The following is a 21949-nucleotide window of genomic DNA, read 5'->3' as shown; positions in this document are numbered from 1 at the left end:
TATTTAATTTTCTCAGGTTAGGAACGTTGAAATTAATTCAAAATCTCAGGAAATATTGTTTTCATCGGTTTTAATAAATTGCAAAGGGTTCCAAGATTGAACTCCCTTCAGGAACCACCCCTCGAATTTTAAGCCCTTAATTTGCACCCTTTTCTTTTGCTCAAATTTTTATTTTACGAATAAGAGTTGCATTTTACTTCACTTGGGCAGTATCCGATTCACCCCCATCCCTTAAATTTATGCATACGACCCTCTTTTTGCGTTAGAAATTTTTGGTTGGCAGCATTGCTGAAAAAGCGGCTATCTTCTCGCGAGCGGCTAACTCGAACGGCTATCTTCACGATCGTGGTAGACGCCAGAACATGTGCTTAATCAAAATAACTAGTTTCTAAAATCTTTAATAAACATTCTGGAGAGAAGAGGCTGCTTAGATAAAGAATTTCAATTCTTCTTCTCATTTTAGATAGCCTTGTTGTTTTCATTCCTGTTTTCTGTTAGAAGGGTGTTTCAACAAATCCATAAATTATTTAGCTTCGTTTATGGAACTCAGGCAAATGTACGGCACATTGACACGCTTAAGGTACAAAGAAAAAATAAAATTTTACTTAATTTAATGAACCATCATTAGTGTTATTGCTATTGAACAGTTTCATGAGTACTATATTTAAATTAAATTGAATGTTCATTATTAAAGGTTAAGGCTGCCGGTGGTACACCAAAGCAGCTGCAGAAAATGCGCCGGCTCTCCTGTCGCAGTGGCCAAAGAGCCTGAAATTAAGATTCCAACGAGGATTGAACGAGGCCCAACAGACATATTGAGGGTAAGTTTATACTGTCCAGAAAAAAACATTTTATCTATTAAATCAATGTCTTTTATTTGACTCTTTCAGGCACTCTCAAATACTGTGCAGAGAGATTACACAGCGGCCCATTACAAGTACCATGACGACCCTTTCCTCATTCCATCGTCAAACATTGGCAAGAGGACCTTCGCACTGGCGAAAGAATCTGGCAAAAAGGCTGCCCACTGGATCATGGCGCAAAACGCAGAATTGTTTAACGCCAACAGTGCGGATCCAGTCATCCCTGTAAGCTAAAATGCAGAGGCAGGAAACTCAAATGAAGTCTCTCTTACCTATTTCATCTTTTTCAGGCATTCCTCCCCAAAGCGGTATTCACTGAGGAATCTAAAGTGGCCGAATCTGACCTTCTCTTGGCCATTAGCAATGCCCAAGTGGAAGAAGCCTTGCAAATCTACGAGATTATGAAAAAACAAGGACTTGGTAAAGCATGAATTATGGCAGAAATCCAGTGTTTGTTAAAAAAAATTGTTTCTACGTCTATAGATTTGTCTTTGGAAACCAGGCAATCATTGCTGGAGTTTCTTTGCTTTTTCAACTCGGAGGAGACGTTGCCGGAGGAGTACATCGAGGAGCGCTGGTTCACGCAGTTCCAGAAGAAGGAAAGCAGGCAGAAGAAGTCCTGGAGGTAGGTCGCCTCACTCACCTAACTATAACTATTTCTAGAAAAACATGGAAAATTTTACAGAGATTCTGGCCTGGCTCAAACGTTATTCGACTCGATTAAAGAGGAGGTTCAAGAGGGCCCTCAGCTGAACCGCGCCAAATGCGCTCTTCTGAGAGGAATGGCCAAATACTGCCAGGTATATCATGTTTATTGTTAATGTAATTCATCAATTTGGAATATCTGTTCAAAGCCATCAGGTGCGTTTTAAAACCAGGGTAAATTGGCATGTTGGAAAAAATATTTCATAGCACAATTTAGAATTTCAAATAATTATATAATTATGTTATTGGGTTTGATGAGAGGTTTTTGTTGCCAAAATTTCAGATATTCATTGTTTTCCATTTGTAGCACTTTTCTAGAGAAATATATGATTTCAGCTATTTCATTTATATTTTTGCAATTTGCAGGCCGACAGAGGCTGGGAAATGTACCAAACCATGAGAAACGCAAGCGAGCCTATCGACGTAGACACATACAACCAAATCTTCAAATTGGTTGGCTTTGTAAGAGACACTGCTGAGAAGAGAATAGCACTTGTTGAGGTTGGTCAAATTAAAATCACATTTTAACTAGATTAATTTCTATCTTTAAATCAGGAAATGCTGCGTGAGATGAACGCCAACAGAGTGATGCCCAACATCGGAACCCTGAATTCCATCCTTGATATGATCACCAGCAGTGCCGGCCTCAGCATAACGAAAACCTTTGCAGCTAGATTGGTCGCTGAGTTCAAATTGTTGGGCGTGAAGCCATCTTTGGCTTCCTACTACCACCTTTTAAACATTTACAGCCGAGAACGTAAGTGTCCTCTAGAAATGAGTTTGCTTTTCTAATTATCTACCCTCAGGTGGACCTAAGAGCGGCATTTTGGAGGAAGTGTTAAGCATCCTTGAAAAGGAAGGACCACTCAAAGTTCAGGACCCAAAAGACACATTCTTCTTCCTCTCAGCGATGGACATCTGCAGAAACCACCTGGAAGATCCTGCCCTTGCCAAACGGGTCCACAAACTGCTCCACGCTCATAACAACTACGACTTCATTGGTGAGCCCTACTTTCAGCAGCATGTGACCTGAAAATTACTCTTGGAAATTCTTAGGCGATACTTACAAGGAAAGCATTTACTACCGTCTCTTCTTCTCGCTCTTGGTCAAACTCGAGCCGTTAGAGGACTTCATGAAGATCTACAACAAATATGTGCCCAACATTTACATCCCAGAGCCTTCAAACATGGAGGTAATCTTTGACATTTGCCATTACATTTAAATTCCAAACACTTTGTTTTGTTTACAGGACATCGTCCGCTCAATTGATCTGCACGGCGCCTACGAAATGCTGCCTCAAATCTGGTCTGACTTGGTCACCTTCGATCAGGTAAATTATTTTTTTAATCAGTTGGTCAGGTTTTAAACTTATCCTTGCGCAGTGGAACCGAGAAAATCTGGTCATCACCTGGTTCTCCGCTGCTGTGAAGGCCAACGCCGTCGCCCCCTTTGAGTCAATGAGCACGCAGGAGCAGGATAAAAAGCAGCTCTACATCGCCATCGAACCTGAAGACAGCCAGCACTCTTTGGCCAATGCCTTTTGCCAAGCGGCAGAGCAGTTTTCCCAAAAGATTGAGTCGCAGCCCAAACGCTTCACCAACAAAATTTCGTAAGCAAAAAAACCTGCATGATTTGTGATTATTGGGAGTTTTTTTCCAAATGATGTAAATTGTATAATTTTTAACCATGCAAGAAACAAATTATTTTTTAAACTTTTTCTCCTGAAATTATATTTTTATTGAACTGAAAAGTCCTTCTTTAAAAGTCCTTCTTTTACCGTTGCTTTTTAACTATTAATTTTTGTATTTATATGAAATTACAATTAATTAAAAATTTCACCTGTCTCTCAATTGCAAAAGGTTAGCGAATTTTGAATAAGTTTTTCTGTGAGTATTGCAGGGGACACATTTCTCTATTTTAATATCCAATCTTAGAATTGTGAGACTTGCTATTTTCTTTTCTCCTTTTATCAATTTTCCGCCTTTTAGCCTTTTGCCAAACCCTGAATTATCAAGAAACCAGGACCTTTTGTATTTTTTTTTTTAACAAAATAAGATATTTCATGTTAAAATCTAAAACTCAATTTGATTTTGATAGGTGGTCTGGCATCAACCTGGGCAACTGCATGATTCTGGCAGTGAGGGCGAACAAATACAAGTTTGCCCTGACACTGCTAAGGCAGATGGAAAAAGAATTCACCGGAGGTCCGCCATCGGTCGAGTCGCTGAGGATCTTCATGCACAGGGCAGTGAAGGAAGAAGACATCAACTCGGCTGTGGTAAATACTTTTATTTATTTCTCGTCAACAACGTTTCCAGCGTGGCTAAACACGTGTTTTTTATTTTATTTATTCAGAAATGCATCGTCTTCGCCTGCGAAACCGGATTCGCCGAGGCGGCAATGTTGGCCGACGAACTCAAGCAAGCAGTGGCACTCAACGACATTCAGTTGTCGAAAATCAACTCGGCGCTTGGAATTTTTTAGACAATAGTAACTAGTTTTACTGAAAGCGAGATGCGACCCTTGTATTATTTCGAAAAATCACCTTTTTAACAGTTAGGCACTTTTACATCGTCCTTATTTGAGGTTAAAATGAAGCCCTATAGTCAATTCCAATATTATTTAATTCCTAGTAATCTCTGATGGGGAGCGAGTACTTTGTCCTAATAGAATTTTTCCAATATGGTGATGATTTGCCCTGATTTTCCGGCACATTTATCCGTCAAACTTGATTATTTGGACACTATTAGAGCACCCTAACAATATTTAAAAATAAAATCAAAATGGTGCTCAGTCAGCAAAAAGTTTAGGACAAATTCTTTTTGGACAAAGTGTATCACCCCCTCTGATGAAACAGGAAAGCTTAAAAACAATCAAGTCAGGTGGTGTCGTGTTCTACGCGGCCCACTGGCTGGCGTTGAGGTGCTGCAGCAGGTTGCGCGATTTGTGTCCGTGTTTCTGAACGACGGGCGGCAGCACCTTGACCGAGGCCGACGACTCCAGGGTGGACCTGCGGAGGGGCGCGTAGACGGACACGTAGCCGGCCATCCGCTCGACGCGCAGCCGCTGCGTGAAGTCGAGCAGGCGGCAGGCACGCTCGGGCGTCCCGGCGCTCCGGCACTCGACCAGCACAACGTACATGAAAAGGCGCACGTCCTCCGGCGTCTCCCTATGGAAGAAGCTGATCCGCGACAGGCCCAGTTCGTCTGGCAGGTTCAAATATATCGAACGGGCGCCCGTCCAGTCTTTCCAGGAGTCTACCATCACCTAAAAATAAGCAGATTGAAATTATTTATATCAAGGATATCAAGTTATTTTTTTTAGCAAAAAATGACTTCATTAAGATGGTTTTGGGCTACATTATTCCATTTTTAAATATTTTACTAGAGGTTTCACTAAGCAGCGTAATTTTAGGAGATGGCTGGCTGAATTTGCCTCAGCAAAATTTTGGTCGGGCGGCTGACTACACATGTCCCAAAAATTTCTTGCTGACTGAGATACATTTTACGCATTTTTCCTATCAATTTTCGTGCCTTATATGTTCCATTGCATTCTTTAAAAATGCGTGATTTGTGCTCATTTAAGGTTAGAACAAAGTATAAACGACAGTCAGGCGTCTTCGGTGATATTAATTATTGTTTAAAATTAATAAACAATTTCAATTGATTTTGGTGACAGTAATTTAATATTTGACTCTACTCGCCTGACTGAAGGTCGTGTCTAAGCTTTTGAATCCGATTAGGATGTAGCTGTACTCGTCGTCATCCGTCTCGTGTCCAGGAGACCGGTCCGGAATAATGTTTCTCACTTCGCGGTACACGCCTGAAAATTATTTTAATGTTTTAACTGATTTTTTTCAACCGTGTGCTGCCACCTTACCTTGCTGGAGGTGCCAATCGGATCCCAGGGCTTTATCGTCCAAGAGCGTTCCGTGCTGGTGAAGCCTCATTTTCAAAATTTCCTTGTCTTCCGTGAAGTGCACCATTGGGAATAGAACTGCTCAAAAATAATTAAAAATTAACTAAAATTTGTGAATGAAGGGGAAATGTCTTTTTATTCAACAGAAATTTGAACTAAGTGGTACCTTTTCTAAATTTTGAGTGGTTAAATCTAATTGATTTTACGAAGAGCCAATGAAAAACTCCGCATATAATTGTGCCGATGGTTTTTTGACTAAAAAATCTCCCGATACTCATATGGAATAAATCAAAGTGATTAAAATCGTCTTTTATTTAGCCAGAAGAGATTTAAAAAAATCCTAACAATAAATGTAAAAAAATTGTGAAGTCTATTATGGATAATTAACTCTCCAGAAAAGTAACATTGATTTATTTGTCTCGCCAAAGAGTCAAATAAATTAAAATAATATTTTAAATAATAATATACATTTTAAAAATAAATTATCGTTTAAACTTTAAAAGTTTTATGAACACGTACCTCCTTTTTCCCTGGAGTCGAGGAGCATTCCTCCCCTGAGGAGGGCACTGTTGGCCACCGCCTCCCTCAGTCTGTGCTGCAGCTCGGGGAACGAGAGCCGCAGTTGCAAATTGCTCTCGGCGCTGACAAATGAGAAAATCGCCAGGCCGCCCAGGTTGTTGGGCACCTCGGGCGACATGCTGCCGTGTCTTGCGTGCTGCCGGGATATAATTAATTGCAGGACGTTCAAAATTATGTTAAATTTTGCGAACCTGCAGGTACTGGAGATTCACGGGCGAGGTGTGTCCTGACGAGTACGGGTTTTGCAAATACACCGGGCTGCTTGAGGTGCTTGAAGGCCGAATCAGGGTCCTCGGGCTTGAGCACCCACTCGAGGCATCAGTGCTTCCGACAGAATCTGCGCAAACAAAACATGTGATGTGAAAATCTGAAGATGCCCTCAGCAGTTTTTTACTTGCTAATTTTGAGAGGATCAAAACATACATATAAGAAAATATTCACAACTTTTACTAGGATTTTGAGATTCTTCGTCTGGTTTTTTCCCAGGGGAAAAAACAAGAAAATCCTTGCGATTTTTAGAATTTTTTGATAAGATTTCGAGGAAACCACTGATTAAAGTGCAAAATGAAAGCTTGGAGGTTAAAAATGGGTGTCAATAAAATTTTTAGAAATGTCAAGAAATCAAAAACTAAATTTAAGTTGATACTAAAAAAATTTGTGGATAAAAAATTGTCATTAAAATTGTAAAAGCTGAAAGCATGGTAAAATTAAATTTTAATTTTTATTTCACTGTCCAAAATGGGCTCCAAAGTTTCATAATTATTAAAAAAAACTGCCGGTCTTTTAGTAAATATTTGTCCGCTCTTTTGCCAAAATCCTGCTTATGATTCGGTGAGAAACAAGTTTAAATTTATTCAGAGCATATATTGCAATTACTATCAAGTACCTAAAGCGACGAGTAAGTGGACTTTTCCTTTTTCTTTCTCGCCACCATTTATATATTCAAAATAAAGCAGTGCAATTGCGAAACATGATAACAGAGACCGGAGGCCGACAGCTCCTTCTCTGCTGCAAATTATAGCGCTTTTCGCTCATTTTTATGCGCAATTTCTCCGCACGATGACCATACACGCGCGCTGGTAATTGGTGGCCTGCCTCCTCTCTGACAGCATTTCCTGCTTGATTGATACACGGCCGCCTGACAACCCTAACACTCACCTCTCTTGCAAATTTGCATTCAAACGCAAAAGCGGACGAGAGATCAAATTTTCATTTTGAAAATGCAGGAATTTGCTGGCGATGAGCACATTTCTTCATTATTTTTTTAAATTTGCAAACAAAGGGTCATGATTCTCCTCTTGCAATTCTGTATGTGCACACAATAAGTGTATCACGACCTCAAACTGCCCGCTCGCGGTATGAAACAATGTGCAATTCACGACGCAAAAAAGCGTTATTTCGCAATTAAGTATGCGCGTCTCTCGTGACGGCAAAAGGGGGACGCGTATACTTCGTCCGAATTGGAAATTGTTTTAAAATGACGTGGAAATTAAATTTGAATGAAAATAAAGAGCGAAATAGTGAAGTTACCTCTGCGAGAGAGAAATGTGATGAATAGAAATAAACAAACCAGAGTGAGTCGTTTGCGAAATTAGCATTATTAGATAAATAAACACATTTATTTGATGTTGAATATATGCTTTTAGTTTCTCTGAGATTGGTTATTGTTTTTTGTTAGGAAATTCTTCGGATTTAACGTGCAAGTTTTTGGCGAAATCATATTTACAACAATTTTAGTAATATCACCAGAGAAATTCCAACTTTAGCTGGAAAAATTGCAAATATATAGCTCTCAATGTTAGTTTCAAAATTTTAAAAACTTTCTGAGCTTACTACCTGGTTATCTAGCTCCAATTTTGTCACAGGGGAAAATTCCAAATATAGTTAACTGACGTAATAAGTTGTACCATTTCTTGACAAATTTTTTTCCCTTGGTGCATCAGATAAACGTGAATTTCACATATTGTGGCTCTACTATTACCAGCAATATGTACCACCTTCTGGAATGTGATAAAAAAGCCTGTCTCTCACTGAAGGTGCTTCCTATAAAAATGTACTATATACTTTTTTGTTGCACATTGTTGGTGTTTAATGAATAAATCTATCTATCTTAGTTATTTAGGTTTACATTTTACTTTTTTACTTAACTCAAACCCAGACGTAAATTACATAATCAATTTTGAAAACATACGACATTTTAGCATCCTTTAAGTTAAATTATTTTTTTGGTCTTCAAGGTTACTCATAGTATAATCTTGTAAAGCAAGTCTGGGACAAACATTTCTGTAACATATTCAAAGTTCGTGTTTGAATAAAGATTTGAATAAAAATTACCCACCAGTTCAATTGTCTCGACAAATTCGTTCTAAATTAAGAAAATTAATATACTATATATTTTAAAATTTAAATAGTTATTTTCTTTTAAGTATTAAATCGCTAGATTCGCGTCAAATCAAAACATTTCAACTAAAAAAGGTTGAACAAAATAATTTCCAGAAAACTAAGACACGAAATTCTAAACGTTTCTTTGAATATAATGGAGTATTTATTTTCCCGTTTAAAATTCGAAAAATAAAGTGTTCCACCGGTTAAACAACGAAACCTTTTGTTAAATCGTCAGAAAATAATTAAAAATTGATGATTCGTAATCATTTTAAAGTTCGGGCATCAGGGACATCATAAAGGCTCAAGAAAAAACAATTGATTTGGTGATTTGCACTGCACAACCCTATCAATTTATACACGTTATTGATCTTAACTGCGTGACACTGTGATATAAAAATAAATAATTATTCTATCATAATACGAAACAAAATTTTCGTAATATTAGAATTTTCCCCAAATTTTTTGAATGATTAATTTTCCGATTTTCGGTAAAATTATATTACAGACAAAATCAGGTGATCAAGCAACAGCCTGCATTCTCCAGTTTTAAAAGTTTACATGAAGTTATTAACCGCAGGCCGTTTACCTTTTTGATGAACAATAGGCAAACGTATTTGGTCATCAAAGTGCATTAAATAAGTAACGCCGACCTTTGCCTTGTGCGACAGTAACGATTTTACTATATAGCACGATCGCTGACCGGTCGCCAAGGTTCAATTTGTGAATCTAATATACAATCCCCGAGTAGTTGTGCTACTGATCAACATAACAACTGAGAGTGATGTGTGGTCTTGTAAAGAAAACTCGATATAAACAAAGCGGCCTACGCGTGTGTAATTATTTATTAATCGACTTTGTATATTACGCGTATTATGACACTGCTCCTCCGGTGCTCCGAAGGTGAATAGATACACGGCGATTGTCGACGCCGCGTAGAATATTTTAATCGAAGCAGCAGCCAATGTCGATCAAATTGAGTCGTTGAACCGCTTTGGTCATTCGCATGCTCAGCAGAAAAGGTCAACTCGCTGATTTCAGCAGAGCAGCGCGTTTGTCAAATTAGAAAGCTGCGGCGATTCTATTACAAGCAATCCGTCACATTACAAAACGCGCATACTTGGCTCAACATAACAACTTAAAAGTTCTAGGAAAATCCATCTTTGTCACTCCTGCTGAGTAAAAATATTTGGCTCAACTTTGGACCTCTGGAAAAGCAGTTTAGTTCTCTTTAAGTGGATTCCAACAGAAAAATTGTAGAAATAAAATCATTCTTGTCATTTCTTAATTAGGGGAGTGCCAAAATTTTCCCAGGTTATGTCATTTAAATTTCTCAGAACGTATCGGCTCTAAAGCTTGCATGCTAATCGAGCGTCAAGTTCATTGTCTCTTCGTTGAAAATTATGATTCATTTCACCGTAGATGGTAAATTTGCCTCATATTTCACACACCGTTAGGTAGAGCGCAACGAGAGAAATCGAAGCGAAAAAATAGATGACGATAACTGTTTCATTTTTGGAGAAATTCGGTCAAATCTGAATTGATTAAAACTATAAACGGGTATTTGTGTAGATTTTTTCTTCAATTCGATTCCTCTCTCTCGTCGCGATCTATTCAACGATGTGCAAATTATAAGGTATTAATCCCCTGGAGGAAGTAAATAATTAATATTTTCAACAGGGAGACAGTGAATCACCACAGCATTTTAACTTAGTACCTTTTTTGGAAATTAAGATGATACCATCAGGAAAAATTTTCGCCCATTTTCCTCATTTTCTAGACAGTATTTTTTAATTTGGTTGATTCATCTCTTTCGAGGAACAGAGTAAAATTATTTCTGAATTTTGCAGCACTTAATAACCATTAAAAACTGCAGATTTTCAGATTTTTCTCTAAAATTTTCCAAGGATTGATATTGTTTTCGTGGTTGATTTCAAGTCTTCTTCTCTTGGATTAGAAAATACAACAGTGATAAGATTTGAGCAATTTTGTGTGGCTTTTCTTAGAGAAATAATTCTTAATTTTATTGAATTTTATGACCATTTCCAGGAGGCAGACATTATACACAAAGCTTTGGAGACATTGTGTTGGGAATATACACGGCAGTTCAGCTTATTTTAAAATATTCTATATTTGTGCCAAGTTTTGAAGGAATTTTGAGCGAAAGGCAAATATGATTTACTTACTTTACGCAATTTCACCCACTTAAAGCTGTCCATGAACAAGAAACTCAATGTTTCATTGTTTCATCGCTCGACACGTAAGGACGCTCCCAATAAGAATGCATCATAAATATAAATCGCAGGACACGCGTGAAAACAGCACTCGTCGTGTCGTTGACAATAGCAATTTTTCGCACCGCGCGCGTGACATTAATGCATGCACGCACATTAGAATTTGCTGCGCCCAAAGACCGTTTTTGTTTTAAAGTGGATTGATACAGGACAAGAAATATTAAGCTGTTATCAAAATTATTAGTTCAATCATAAATGAAAAGAAAACCTTGCTCCAATTTTCTCAAAACGGTTCGGGAGAACTCTTTGCTGTGAAATAAAAAAAGATTTTAAGTAGTGAAACAATTCTCACCATTTGAAAAGTACGCTAACTTTGCAGCCACTTTCATCGCAAATTTACAGGTTAATATTGGCTTGAATTGAATTTCTAGGGATAATAGTTGATGCGCATTATTACGGCACCAAGGATTTTCCGGAGGTTTGCAGTTCAATCCTCTTAAAAGACAATGTTCTTAATCCGCGCTCCTTTTTCATGCGTAAATAATCTGCCACTTTTTGCCATCAACACGTTCGCGCGGCTGGAATATATTTATAGGCTGTGCCGAGAGCCTGCGGGCCAAGATTATGTCACCGCCGCACGAGATTTGATTTGCATTTGAATCTCTTTTTCTTGGGAGTGTCACTAAATTGACACTGTGCGTTTGGATGAAAAGCTGCGCTTTTGTGTTTATGTATCTCGCGAATAAAATCCCACGCCCTCGACGCCGCTGCCTTTTGTGAGAGCAAGGACACGCGAGGCAACTGTCGCATCTTATATATTTTCTCAATAGATCACACTTTTGTTAGTTTATTGCTTTCTCTCTCCGCGTTTCTTTGGCTCCGATGCACTGTAGCACATGTTGGCTCGATCGCAAAATTTTCAGAACAATTGGTGTTAAAGAGGCGAATATACTCAGTGTAATGTTCCGCAAGGTTTTTCTTTATGGGGCACGCTATTCAGATGCATTTCCTACCAGTGGCCTCGATCTGACAATGAGCACCCACAGAATTTATCGAAGAACGAGTTTCTATGTTCTCGAGCAAGAAGGGAGGAACACGCGAATGCAATTTTAATATTAGCTTAATTGATTCAAAATAAACCAAGTTTCAGCAAATTTATCGGATGTCAGAATCTCTGTCGGTTTCAGCTCCATTTTCCAAAAATGTTAAATTGTTTATTTATAATTTCATATTTCCGCAAGTATTCCTTGTAGAGAGCATGAAAAAATTGGAAATATTTTAAGTTGAAAAATCATTTATTTTTTTATAAAAACTCAAAACTAAATTGTTATTCTGACTGTCAAAAATGACCCATCTATCGTTGCGTCATATTAAAAAAAAAACTGTTCTACAGATCCGCATATCACCAATGGGACAAAAAAATTAAATATATTAGTTAGATTTTCCAATCACTTCTGTAAATAGCTAAAATCTGTGACCTCTGAACCTAATTCACATCACGCTGGGCTACACGAATCAATAAATTCACCAACCAACTAAAACGTAGCATTTTAAGAGTTTCCTTTTAAGTATCAAAGCCCGACCGTTCTTTCTAATAGCAAAAAAAAGGGAATTCGTATTAGGCAATAATTTCTATTAACCTTTTTCTTTTATTTGCCGGTGGTTATTATTTTTAACGATTTCCATTCCATCAACAAATAATCGTCACGCCGACACATTAATTCAAAGGCGATTTGCATATCTGCAGCGCCGTTCTTTCTTACTGGTCAAGCGCCAATAAAACAGCTTTTTATTCTGACAAGTCACTTATTAGCTACGCGCGGCTCATTCAGCTATGAAATAATTAAAAAGCGCCGAGAGTCGCACAGCCTACCCACTCACATATCTGATGTTTTATACGCACAGTCAGGGCCCTACCCAAAGCAAGAGGCACTCAGGCTCAAGGTGCACGCATCGCTTCTCCATTCAAACGGCTCGCGCTGCGTGGTAATTGCACAACTGCCGCTTGATTACGATAAATCATGCGTTGGAAATGAGCAAATACAGTCGAGTAAATCATCGGCTCGCGGGTTGCGATGGTGATAGAGAGTTATTTTTAATATTAATTCATGCAAAGCGGAGGGAAACGCGCGCGCAGTTAGTTCTTCCTCCGCCTGGTCGGCCGTGGGCGTTTAATTGCCCCCGCGCGAACGGCGAATTAGGCAAAGAAGCATTTTGTAAAAGGAAATCGAATTCGTCTCGGGTGTAAATTTGTTCTCAAGACTGCCTCTCGCCTGATTATTTTGAATATTTATCCAAAGGGTTCGCCGGCCAATCGCTCGGCTCGTAAATATTATAAGCTTTTCACGTTGTTTTTGCGTTCGGAAACGAGTTTATGTCGAGACGCAGGTACGAGTGCGGATGATGGAAGTTGGCTTGTTCCATTACCAGGCAAAGCGCGTCCAAGTGATTTTTCACACTTGCAGGCCGTAAAACACTGATAAAAGAAGCCACCGCTTTTGCTTTTACAACTTCTATGGCATCCGTAATAAATTTCATTGGCACAGGAATGTTGGCAAAAAGCAGCGTTGGTTTTGTCGCCATGTGTAACATCTTTTTTTAATAATGCAACCTGGCAGAATTTTTGGGTGGCTTTTCCAACTCAATTTGAATTTGTCGAATCGAAAATTTTCGGAAACTTTGCGCCAGGCTACACAAATTCATCACGAAATGAGTTCTGCTCGTAAATTTCTGGCGAACACTACCTGAAAATCGTGATTAATTTTTCGCTTCAATTGAAAATTCTCTCCCTCAAGCTTCTCACGATAAGACAGATCTCAACGAGAATGAGGAATGAAATTTGAAACACAAAAACATGGTCAAGCCATAAAATTTAGGAATAAATTTGCAAAATCCGATTTTTATTTACATCGCATGTTTAATAAGATAAACCTTTCAAACATACCTCGCCAAGTACAGTTGATTCACATTTACATAATTAATATTCTCTTTCAGGGCGTGTTTGTGTCACCTTTTTGTCAAGTTGAAATGTAAAATGTTTTGCTTGGGGCTTATTGCACACGCACGTACACATCTCATTAACGGCTTATGGCGTAGTAGCAAAATGACAACTAAGCGACTGTCGTGGTCGTGCCCTCGTCCATTCCTCAAAGTAATAATTCATGACACAATTATATATTGCGGGTCGCAGCAAGAATTTCGAGGCTCGCATTTCCAACTCGGTTAATTAGGGCCCCGTTGCTTCAAAAAATATTCTTTGCTTTTTCGTCCCAGGGCCGCATAGTGTGTGCAATTCACGCCGCCTCCTTGTGGCTTAATTAAATGATAATTAACCGGAGAGTCAAATATTTGCGCAGAGAGACGCTGATTGTGATCAAAATTGACGTCATCTCTCCGTTTCAAATTAATTAAGGAGGCGCACGTGTGTGTGGTCACAGTGGAAAACAAAGCTTTGCGTCGACTGGAAATATAGAAGGCAACTTGGAGGTACCGTGTGTGGTGTCCAACTTAATGAACGATACTTAGAACCTGACATTGTCCATTTATCACTTTGCTAATTAGAAACGAAAAGCTGATCCTCTTATACTCGGTCTTGAACGTGCGTAAAATGACTTTTATCTTTTGATTATCCTTGGTAATTTTCTTTCCGGGATGAAATCATTTTTATTTAAATGATATTAACTAAAGCACTTGTCACTGGACGGTTGTGGCTCATTTTTCTCAAAATTTCAAATTCTTAATAGTTAATCAAACAGTCTTAATGAGTGATGTGTGTGAGCTTGGGAGAAAATTCCATAGAGGAGCAGTATTTCTTTCGTATTTTGAGAAATTCTACTTTGGAACTTGAACAATACGAAATTTTTACATTTTTTTGCAAAATCGCAACCAATTATCATAATAAGAATTTCATCTTCACGGCTTCCACTTTTTGCTATGCAAAGTAACAGAATTTCATAGCGAAACTCTACCTACTTGTGTGTGTAAACTTTGTGATGAGAGTATAGACTTTTACCATTTCCTTAGTTGTGACAAAAACAAGATGAGTCTGACACAAGCTGGAAAGTGCCCAGCTAAATAAAATGACAAATTGTAATATTTACTTCGTTGTACACATGATAGTGTTTAATAAATAAATGATAAAATAAGAATTTCAAAAACCACACACTAGTGACTCGTCTTGAACTTTCCAGATAAGCTGAAAGATTTAATGTATCTTCTGATCCATAATAAAATCAATATTGAATTTAATTTAAAAGCTTAATTCCATAATTCCTCAATATTTTTAAGTAGAATGGGTATTTTTCCAGGAAGTTTTGTCTTGTTCTGGAACTTTTATCAATAGAAAATACTATCGAATTTTTTTTGGAAAATTAGCATTGTTCTAGCCAAAACATTTTGTTGATGATGTTTTTAATTATCAGGATGCCAGAAAAAGAGTATGTTGCATGTATACCAGGTTTCTTATTTTACATGCCAAAAATTGCAAATAATACAATTGTTGGTTGAACAGAGAATTAAATTGTTCGTTTACCAATTTGTTCTGTGCAATGTGCAAAATCAAAAGGGGGGACAGCATAATATTTTCGCCAATTTACTGCACAATTTACAGCACTTAACTGACCACAATTTCTTTGCATATTTCGTTTCCTCTCGATGAGATATGTCCACTGAGATGTACAACACTTTTTAGGGAAACTCTTTGTTTTAAAATAAAATAAGACTTGAAGTAGGGATTTGAGAGACAGCTTGCTATAACTTTGCAACCACTTTTCTAAAAAGCTAATATACCCAAATTAATTTTGGCTACAACTGACTCCTTATATAGGGATCAGATTAATGCATATATGACAAGGATTTTCCGGATTTTCACAGTATTAATCCTCTTTGAAATTTTCTTGTTCTATAAAGACACTCAGTCAGTTAATTTAAAATTTAAATAAAATTTTCACGATGCGTAAAAATGATGCCTGCACGACGCAATTTAAAAGGAAACCCGCCCACCAATGATGTTTTGTGTCGCACCGAAAAAAGCACCATCATTTTACACCACTTAACTCGAGAACATAAATTGAATTGGTTATTGCGCTTGTCCAACCCCATTTAGCAACGCATAAGTTTCGGGCCCAAGTAACTAGTTTCGCCTGCAACTCTGCAGGGGAAAATGCCAGCGATGACCGCACTCACATGATAAATGGGACTCGTCGTCGTGTGTTTCAATTTGTGCTCACGTCGTTTTTCCTCTCCTCGCGAGCGCGCGTAATAACAATAATAAAAGAGCAAGCGTCGTTGCTGCTGCGAGATTGAGATTTATGCGCGGCGGTAATTGGAGCTCCGATTTAATTACGAATTCCTCTCCGGCCTCGACATTTGCATCTGCATTTTCATATTTTATTTATATATTTTTTGCCTACCTAACTACCCAACTCTGGCAGGACGCGTAGGTTTTCGCCTTTTTTGGAATGCGGCCAAATAATCACGAGAGCAGCGATAGATGGACAAATAAACAGCAGCGGCAGAGTGTGCGTATGCAAGTGTGTGTGTGCGCGCTCAAAATTTTTGTCATCCCGCCGACACACACTCCTCTCCGTGTGGTTTATTGCACGACGCCGCAACGGCAACGGAATTGTAAAATTTGGGCGGCAGGTCGAGAGGAAACCAATAATTTACACGCTCCTAATTAGGGCAGATTAGGACCGAGATTTTTCCAAATGCAACGTGCGTGAGTGACTCAGCTCGTGCAGTCTTATAGTCTGTGTATGTTATTGACAAACGCCCACTTTGAAACGGTTTCTTTTTTGGAACTGATTGATTTGGGATTTTCTTTTAATTCTTTATTATTTTTTAATCAAAATTTTGAAACTGAATTTATTGAATTTAAATACTTTCAAAGATGCAAAACAAGACTAGCAAGGCATATTATAAAAGTCGAGAAATATGGAGCTCCGGGAACTCTGAAGGAATTTAACATATTTGGGAAATTATTTAAAATCGAATTTCGTTCGCTAAGAACGGGATTTTTTTATACAAAGTTACGATAGTTGCTCCTAATTCTCCGTGCTGATTATTAAATAATGTTGCCTCATTTTCGTCACAATGGGAAAATTCTAATTTTTAAATTAGCTTAAATTTGAAAATTGTAAAGAAACAAATCTCATGATTGGGAAATATAGACTGGTTGAAATTTTTACCAACATATGAGAAATGAATCAGAAATTTTATGTTTTAAAAAAATATATCGAGTTCTGAATTTGAAATTGCAGAATACATTAATATTATTAAGTGGATTATAGTGCTCGACAAAAATACAACAGTTAAAAAATTTTGATTATTGACTCCTTTGAATAATAATAGGTTCAATAATCAAATCAGAGAGCCTAGCCAAATTTCTTAAAAAAATCAAACGGTTATTAGTAAATTATATTTTGGCTTGATTTCAACTCCTCTCGTTACAATACATATTATTATGTATATCTAACAGCATCATAAATGTGAGGAAAAATTTCCTCCTAGAGTAAAAAATTGTGACTTTTAAGAGGGAGACAGTGCATGCATTGATTGATTAGTGTGCAAACCTTTGAGCTGATTTTTTCAGAAATTGAAATACCTGCAATTTTTTTAGTTCTTTCCTAATTATCAGTTCATATATATAAAGAAAAAAGAGAAAAATAATTTTTCAGTACATATATCCATTTTGCATTTACATTCATCACGAACTAAAATCGTAACAATTTGAATTTAAAAATGTAGCTTAAAAATCCTTGAAAAATATATCCTCAAAATGACATGAGTATTTCGTCCCGTGCAGGTATAAAAAAAACTAAACATATCTTGGCTTCCTTCTAAACACAATCTCTCTTTATCCAAGCTAAGTTCTACAGTTGAAAGTTTCTCATCTGAATAATAGTTTTTTTCATGCCACACAACACACGCATGAGAGTCTGTTTGTACGTTCGCCGCGCGCACACATTTTTTATTATCCACGTTTTTCGGCGTATTCCTCGCAGCGTTTGGTGCGTGCCGGACGAAAATCATATGCAAACAGGCTGCTTTTATGAAAGACTTGTCTGTGTGTTGTTGTTGTGAGTGCGGTGCGGCGTGCGGGAGAAAAAACTTTAGTTATTTTCTTCATTTGGGTGTGTCTCGCTGGCAGCGCGGTGCGAGAATTTGATGCCAATACCAGATACACACAATCATGCAGTGCAAAAGATACAAAACTTTTTGAATGGCCGATTGTAATCACGAAATTTATGCCCGCCGCGCATATAGTTATAAAAAGGATGCGAACTGCCAAATGCTCTATGCAGAGGACAATCGCGGAAAAAATTGATAGCCTGCCAAAGCATGCAGCGCTTTACAGCGGGCGAAACGCGGCCAAACTCTTTTCTGATCCTGCACAGATTGATATGAAAGTCTAATTTTTGCGCAGAGCACGACGTACACGCCTTTCTCATTATTGATTGGAGTTCATGGCACTTTCAATGGAATCTAAATTGAATAAAAGCTAGGGTTTATCTTTTCAAACGAGACACGAAAGTTGTCTTTCTTTATCAATTGAGGCGGACTATGTAGTAAAAAACAATTCAATACCTATTTCGGCTAAAAGTTAGAAGCGTAGACATACAATTAAAAAGTTTTTTAGATTTAAAAAAGTAAATATTAATACGCAGGGTTAATATGTTTTGACCAAAACTTTAAAAACGGCTCTCCGCATGTCAATATTCTGGATTTTTTTTTATCAATCTGTAAAATTTTAATGGCTTATTTTTATAAGCCTCTGCAATCATTGTGGGATCATAAAATGAGCTTGAATCATACAGTCTTAAGCAATTTTAATTTTGCTGTCCTTGCTGATAATCCGAAACCATTTGTATTCTTGTCTTAAAACGATTAAGTATAACTAAAAACTATAAAAATAGACAATTAAGCATTTTAAATTTAAAAGTATCCACTATTATTCTTTTGATGATATGACCAATAATTCATGATTTAAAATATTGATCAATATTTCTCGATTTATATATTTTTGGGAAAGGATTCATTGACTCAAATTTTATATCAATTTATATTACAATTACTTTTTGATGTAACTTTAAGATTCTTTAGCAAAGGAGAAAGAATTTTTTAAATCGTGAAATGTTAATTAAAATTATACATGCAAGTAAATGTTATATTATATTTTTGAAATTACCATTATTCCTTGTCTTTCGTGCAATTTATAAGTAATTCATTCAATTTGATAAAAAAACACAAATTTTTTAAATAAAATTAGATGAAAATTCAACAAATTTGAATCGTGAAAAATAATTTCCAAACTTTATTTATTTGGAATTATAGCCGGTTTAGACTGCTTAACACTTTTTCTAGATGTTATTATTTTGCAGTTTTAGATGGTTTTATAGAAAAGTGCGTTTTAATTGGCTTTAACTTGCGGCAGTTTGGCACAAAAAATCGCAACCTTAAAGATTAACGAGAAATCCTATTCCATCTATAAAAAATATTCTGTAAGATTAAAATTCATGTCTCTGAAAAATTAATTATTATAAATATCAAAAAAATCTTGCTCTCGACGCACACCAGTCGCATCGGCCAGCAATGTTTTGCTCACTGCTCGCTCCCATTAATGTTCCCGTGTGAATATTTACGTCCGTAAAGAGAATAATCAAAGCGCGATTGCTGCTCTGGAAATAGACAGGCGGCAGTTTTGCTGAAATTAATGTCGCTTCGTGCAGCATAATTTTCCCGGGGCCAGAGTATTGCAGGGTGTGCGTATATTTTAAGAGCTGTCTTGCAGCGCGCGTGTCCAATAAATAAGAAAATGTATGTGTGAGTTATATTCTGACAATGGAAGTCTTAGCAAGAGGACGACACACACAGCCGTTTAATTTGAGCGCAGCGAACCGCAGCCACGGCCCATGAGCGCGCACAGCACACGTATAATCAGATTTGCTGCCACGATTTGAGAGCTATATAGGCGCAAATCTTCTCTTTCCTGCGGCGGTCAAGCCCTTGAAATGCACACACACACACACACACACACACACACACACCAGAGCAGTTGTAGCCGAGACCATTCTTGAACATTTTCTTCGGATGATGATAGATACAACGTTAATGTAATTTAGCAGTTTCCTTTTGCGTCAATGGAAATTAGTCTCTGCCTAATGGTTTCATAAATGCATGCATGGAAAGCGAATGCGTGTGCGTAATTAGCTTGTATAACAGATTTTGAACCAAATAGGCGTAAGACAATTATGACAAGGCTTTGATTCCTTGAGAGCATTACGATTTGAAAATTGAAAGTGGCATCTCCTAAAGAAGCTCCAGAAAAGCATAGAATGTAACAAAAGGAAAATTGGGTGTTGCGGGAAAACAAATTTTTAGCTAATTTTAATTTTTTGACCTTGATCTCTGAACTACGGCATTTTGAATGACTAAAACTTTTGTTTTCCTTAATTCAATCCCAACAGAAATTACAGCCCTCTGGAAATTTTATCTTTCTTAAAAATCTCAAGAAAATGGCAAACCTTTAACCTATGTAAAATGTGAGTTTTTTACATTTTGCCCTAATATTTTAGAATGTAGTTTCCCTTAGGTAACAAAACCACTAAATTTAATCGAATCCAAGAGGTGGTCACCATAGTTTTGAAAATTAAGGCGTGATTTAAAGCTCTTTCCTGAACTTCTTTAATTTTTGAATTAGCATTTACCTAAAAAATGTTGATCCATATCATTGAAACCCATGTAACCGTCGGTAAAAATGCAATTTAAAGCTAAAATAAAAGTTATTTCGTAATTTTGGATGATAGTTTTTGCTTGAAATCTACATTTTTGCTCAAATCCGTTAAACTTGTTAAAATCTAAATATTCCTGAGTTAATAAATCTGCTCACTTATAGTATATTTTACAAGCAGTAAAATGTTGCAATTTGATTTATAAACCCATGCATACGAAAGGTATAAGAGGAAATATCGTCATCTCTCAATTAATCCTGCCTTTTCCTCGTGAATGTAGAATGTACAAAAGGATAATTATTCTTAGTTCTTGCACAATTTTCCTCTTATTCCGACATGAAAAGTGCGTCATACACGTTTTTATTTTTTTGCGGTTCGAAGAAATATGGTCACTTTCAGCAAAAGAAAACAGAATGATACAAAAATCATTGCAAATGAAAAAAAATATTGTTTTTTTTTAGGAAAATTATGCTTAAATTCCATAAAACTCCTTGCGCATAAAATTGGATTTATAGATAAAAAAGAAAAATAAAGGTATCCTGAATAAAACTATATATTGACGCTATTTTGTGGTATCAATGGAATAAATTGTTGCAAATCTATAACAATTGTTTTCAAACAAACATTTTGGCTTTCTGACGATGAAGCCAAACAATTATTTCACTAATTAAAAATGGCGACAATCATGCAATTGAAGGGGGCATTTAATTCTTTCAAGAAACCACAAAAGTGCTTAAGACCTCGTGTAAATCGATTTGTTCATGATTATTTACTATTAACTTCTGTATTCTGCAAAAGGGCACGAACTAACAAGGTCTATTTTACACCCAACCATTTTTTTAAACAAATAAAGATCAATTTCAGGTGATTTATAAATACAAATTATGATAATTAAAGTCAGTAAAAATTAGAGTAAAGATTAATTTTTAATTCTTCTAATTTTTGACTCGTTTTTTTAATTTTGAATATATGTGAGTTATATTTTAATTTTATGTGCTCAGTTAAGAGTAAAAAAATGACACTTGTTTATGTAATTTACTGTAAAATTTGTAAATAAATAAATAAAACTATAATATTTCATCATGAACGAATAAATAATGAACTCTTCTACAGATAATGAAATTCAGGAACGTCAGAAAATAGCTTTGTAAATTATTTACGTGCTAGTGTATTTTTTATTCTTAATTAAAACCTGTATCCTCCCTCAAAATGCAAGTGAAAAAAATCATAGCAAAGCAATCAAAATCCAACTCACAGCAATACTCGATTGGATCGCCCTGGCTGTCAAAACTCTGGTGTCGGTGCATTGTGGCGGCGGGCTGACAGTGAAGCGAGGACCAAAACTAACCGCGAGACACACGCATCAAGATTATGCACGGAGTGGAAAAGCGGCCCGTGCGCGACTGGTGCCTATCTAGCTGCGACTGCCGGTGCCTCCGCGGCTCCGCGCCTCAGGAGACGCGCCGCTGAGCCGGGAGAAGCAACCAGCAGAGCAGCAGAGCGCCGTCGTCGTCGCACGGTGACGTAACCCTTTTT

The 21949-nt window shown here is 37.1% G+C and overlaps 2 protein-coding genes across 2 annotated transcripts; one reads left to right on the top strand and one right to left on the bottom strand.

Annotated features, from left to right (window-relative positions):
* The first annotated feature begins 363 nt into the window (after positions 1-363).
* LOC135942701 (small ribosomal subunit protein mS39) lies at positions 364-4084 on the top strand. Its single transcript, XM_065488972.1, has 14 exons — positions 364-580; positions 695-821; positions 891-1088; positions 1154-1283; positions 1347-1488; positions 1549-1663; positions 1935-2069; positions 2124-2325; positions 2375-2569; positions 2625-2761; positions 2819-2899; positions 2952-3178; positions 3667-3847; positions 3925-4084. Exons 1-14 carry the CDS (start codon positions 540-542, stop codon positions 4051-4053), a joined length of 2040 nt encoding a protein of 679 aa, XP_065345044.1. The 5' UTR covers positions 364-539; the 3' UTR covers positions 4054-4084.
* Positions 3842-21855, bottom strand: LOC135942702 (uncharacterized). The gene is made up of 6 exons (XM_065488974.1): positions 21669-21855; positions 6258-6403; positions 6007-6202; positions 5449-5565; positions 5273-5391; positions 3842-4836 (listed from the first exon to the last, which is right to left on the bottom strand). Exons 1-6 carry the CDS (start codon positions 21718-21720, stop codon positions 4465-4467), a joined length of 1002 nt encoding a protein of 333 aa, XP_065345046.1. The 5' UTR covers positions 21721-21855; the 3' UTR covers positions 3842-4464.
* Positions 21856-21949: the final 94 nt, after the last annotated feature.

This window comes from Cloeon dipterum, chromosome 4 (assembly GCF_949628265.1).
Source record: "Cloeon dipterum chromosome 4, ieCloDipt1.1, whole genome shotgun sequence".
Lineage (NCBI taxonomy): Eukaryota > Metazoa > Arthropoda > Insecta > Ephemeroptera > Baetidae > Cloeon > Cloeon dipterum.
The sequence above is the reverse complement of the archived record's forward strand: the minus strand, read 5'-3'. Positions and strand labels throughout refer to the sequence as shown.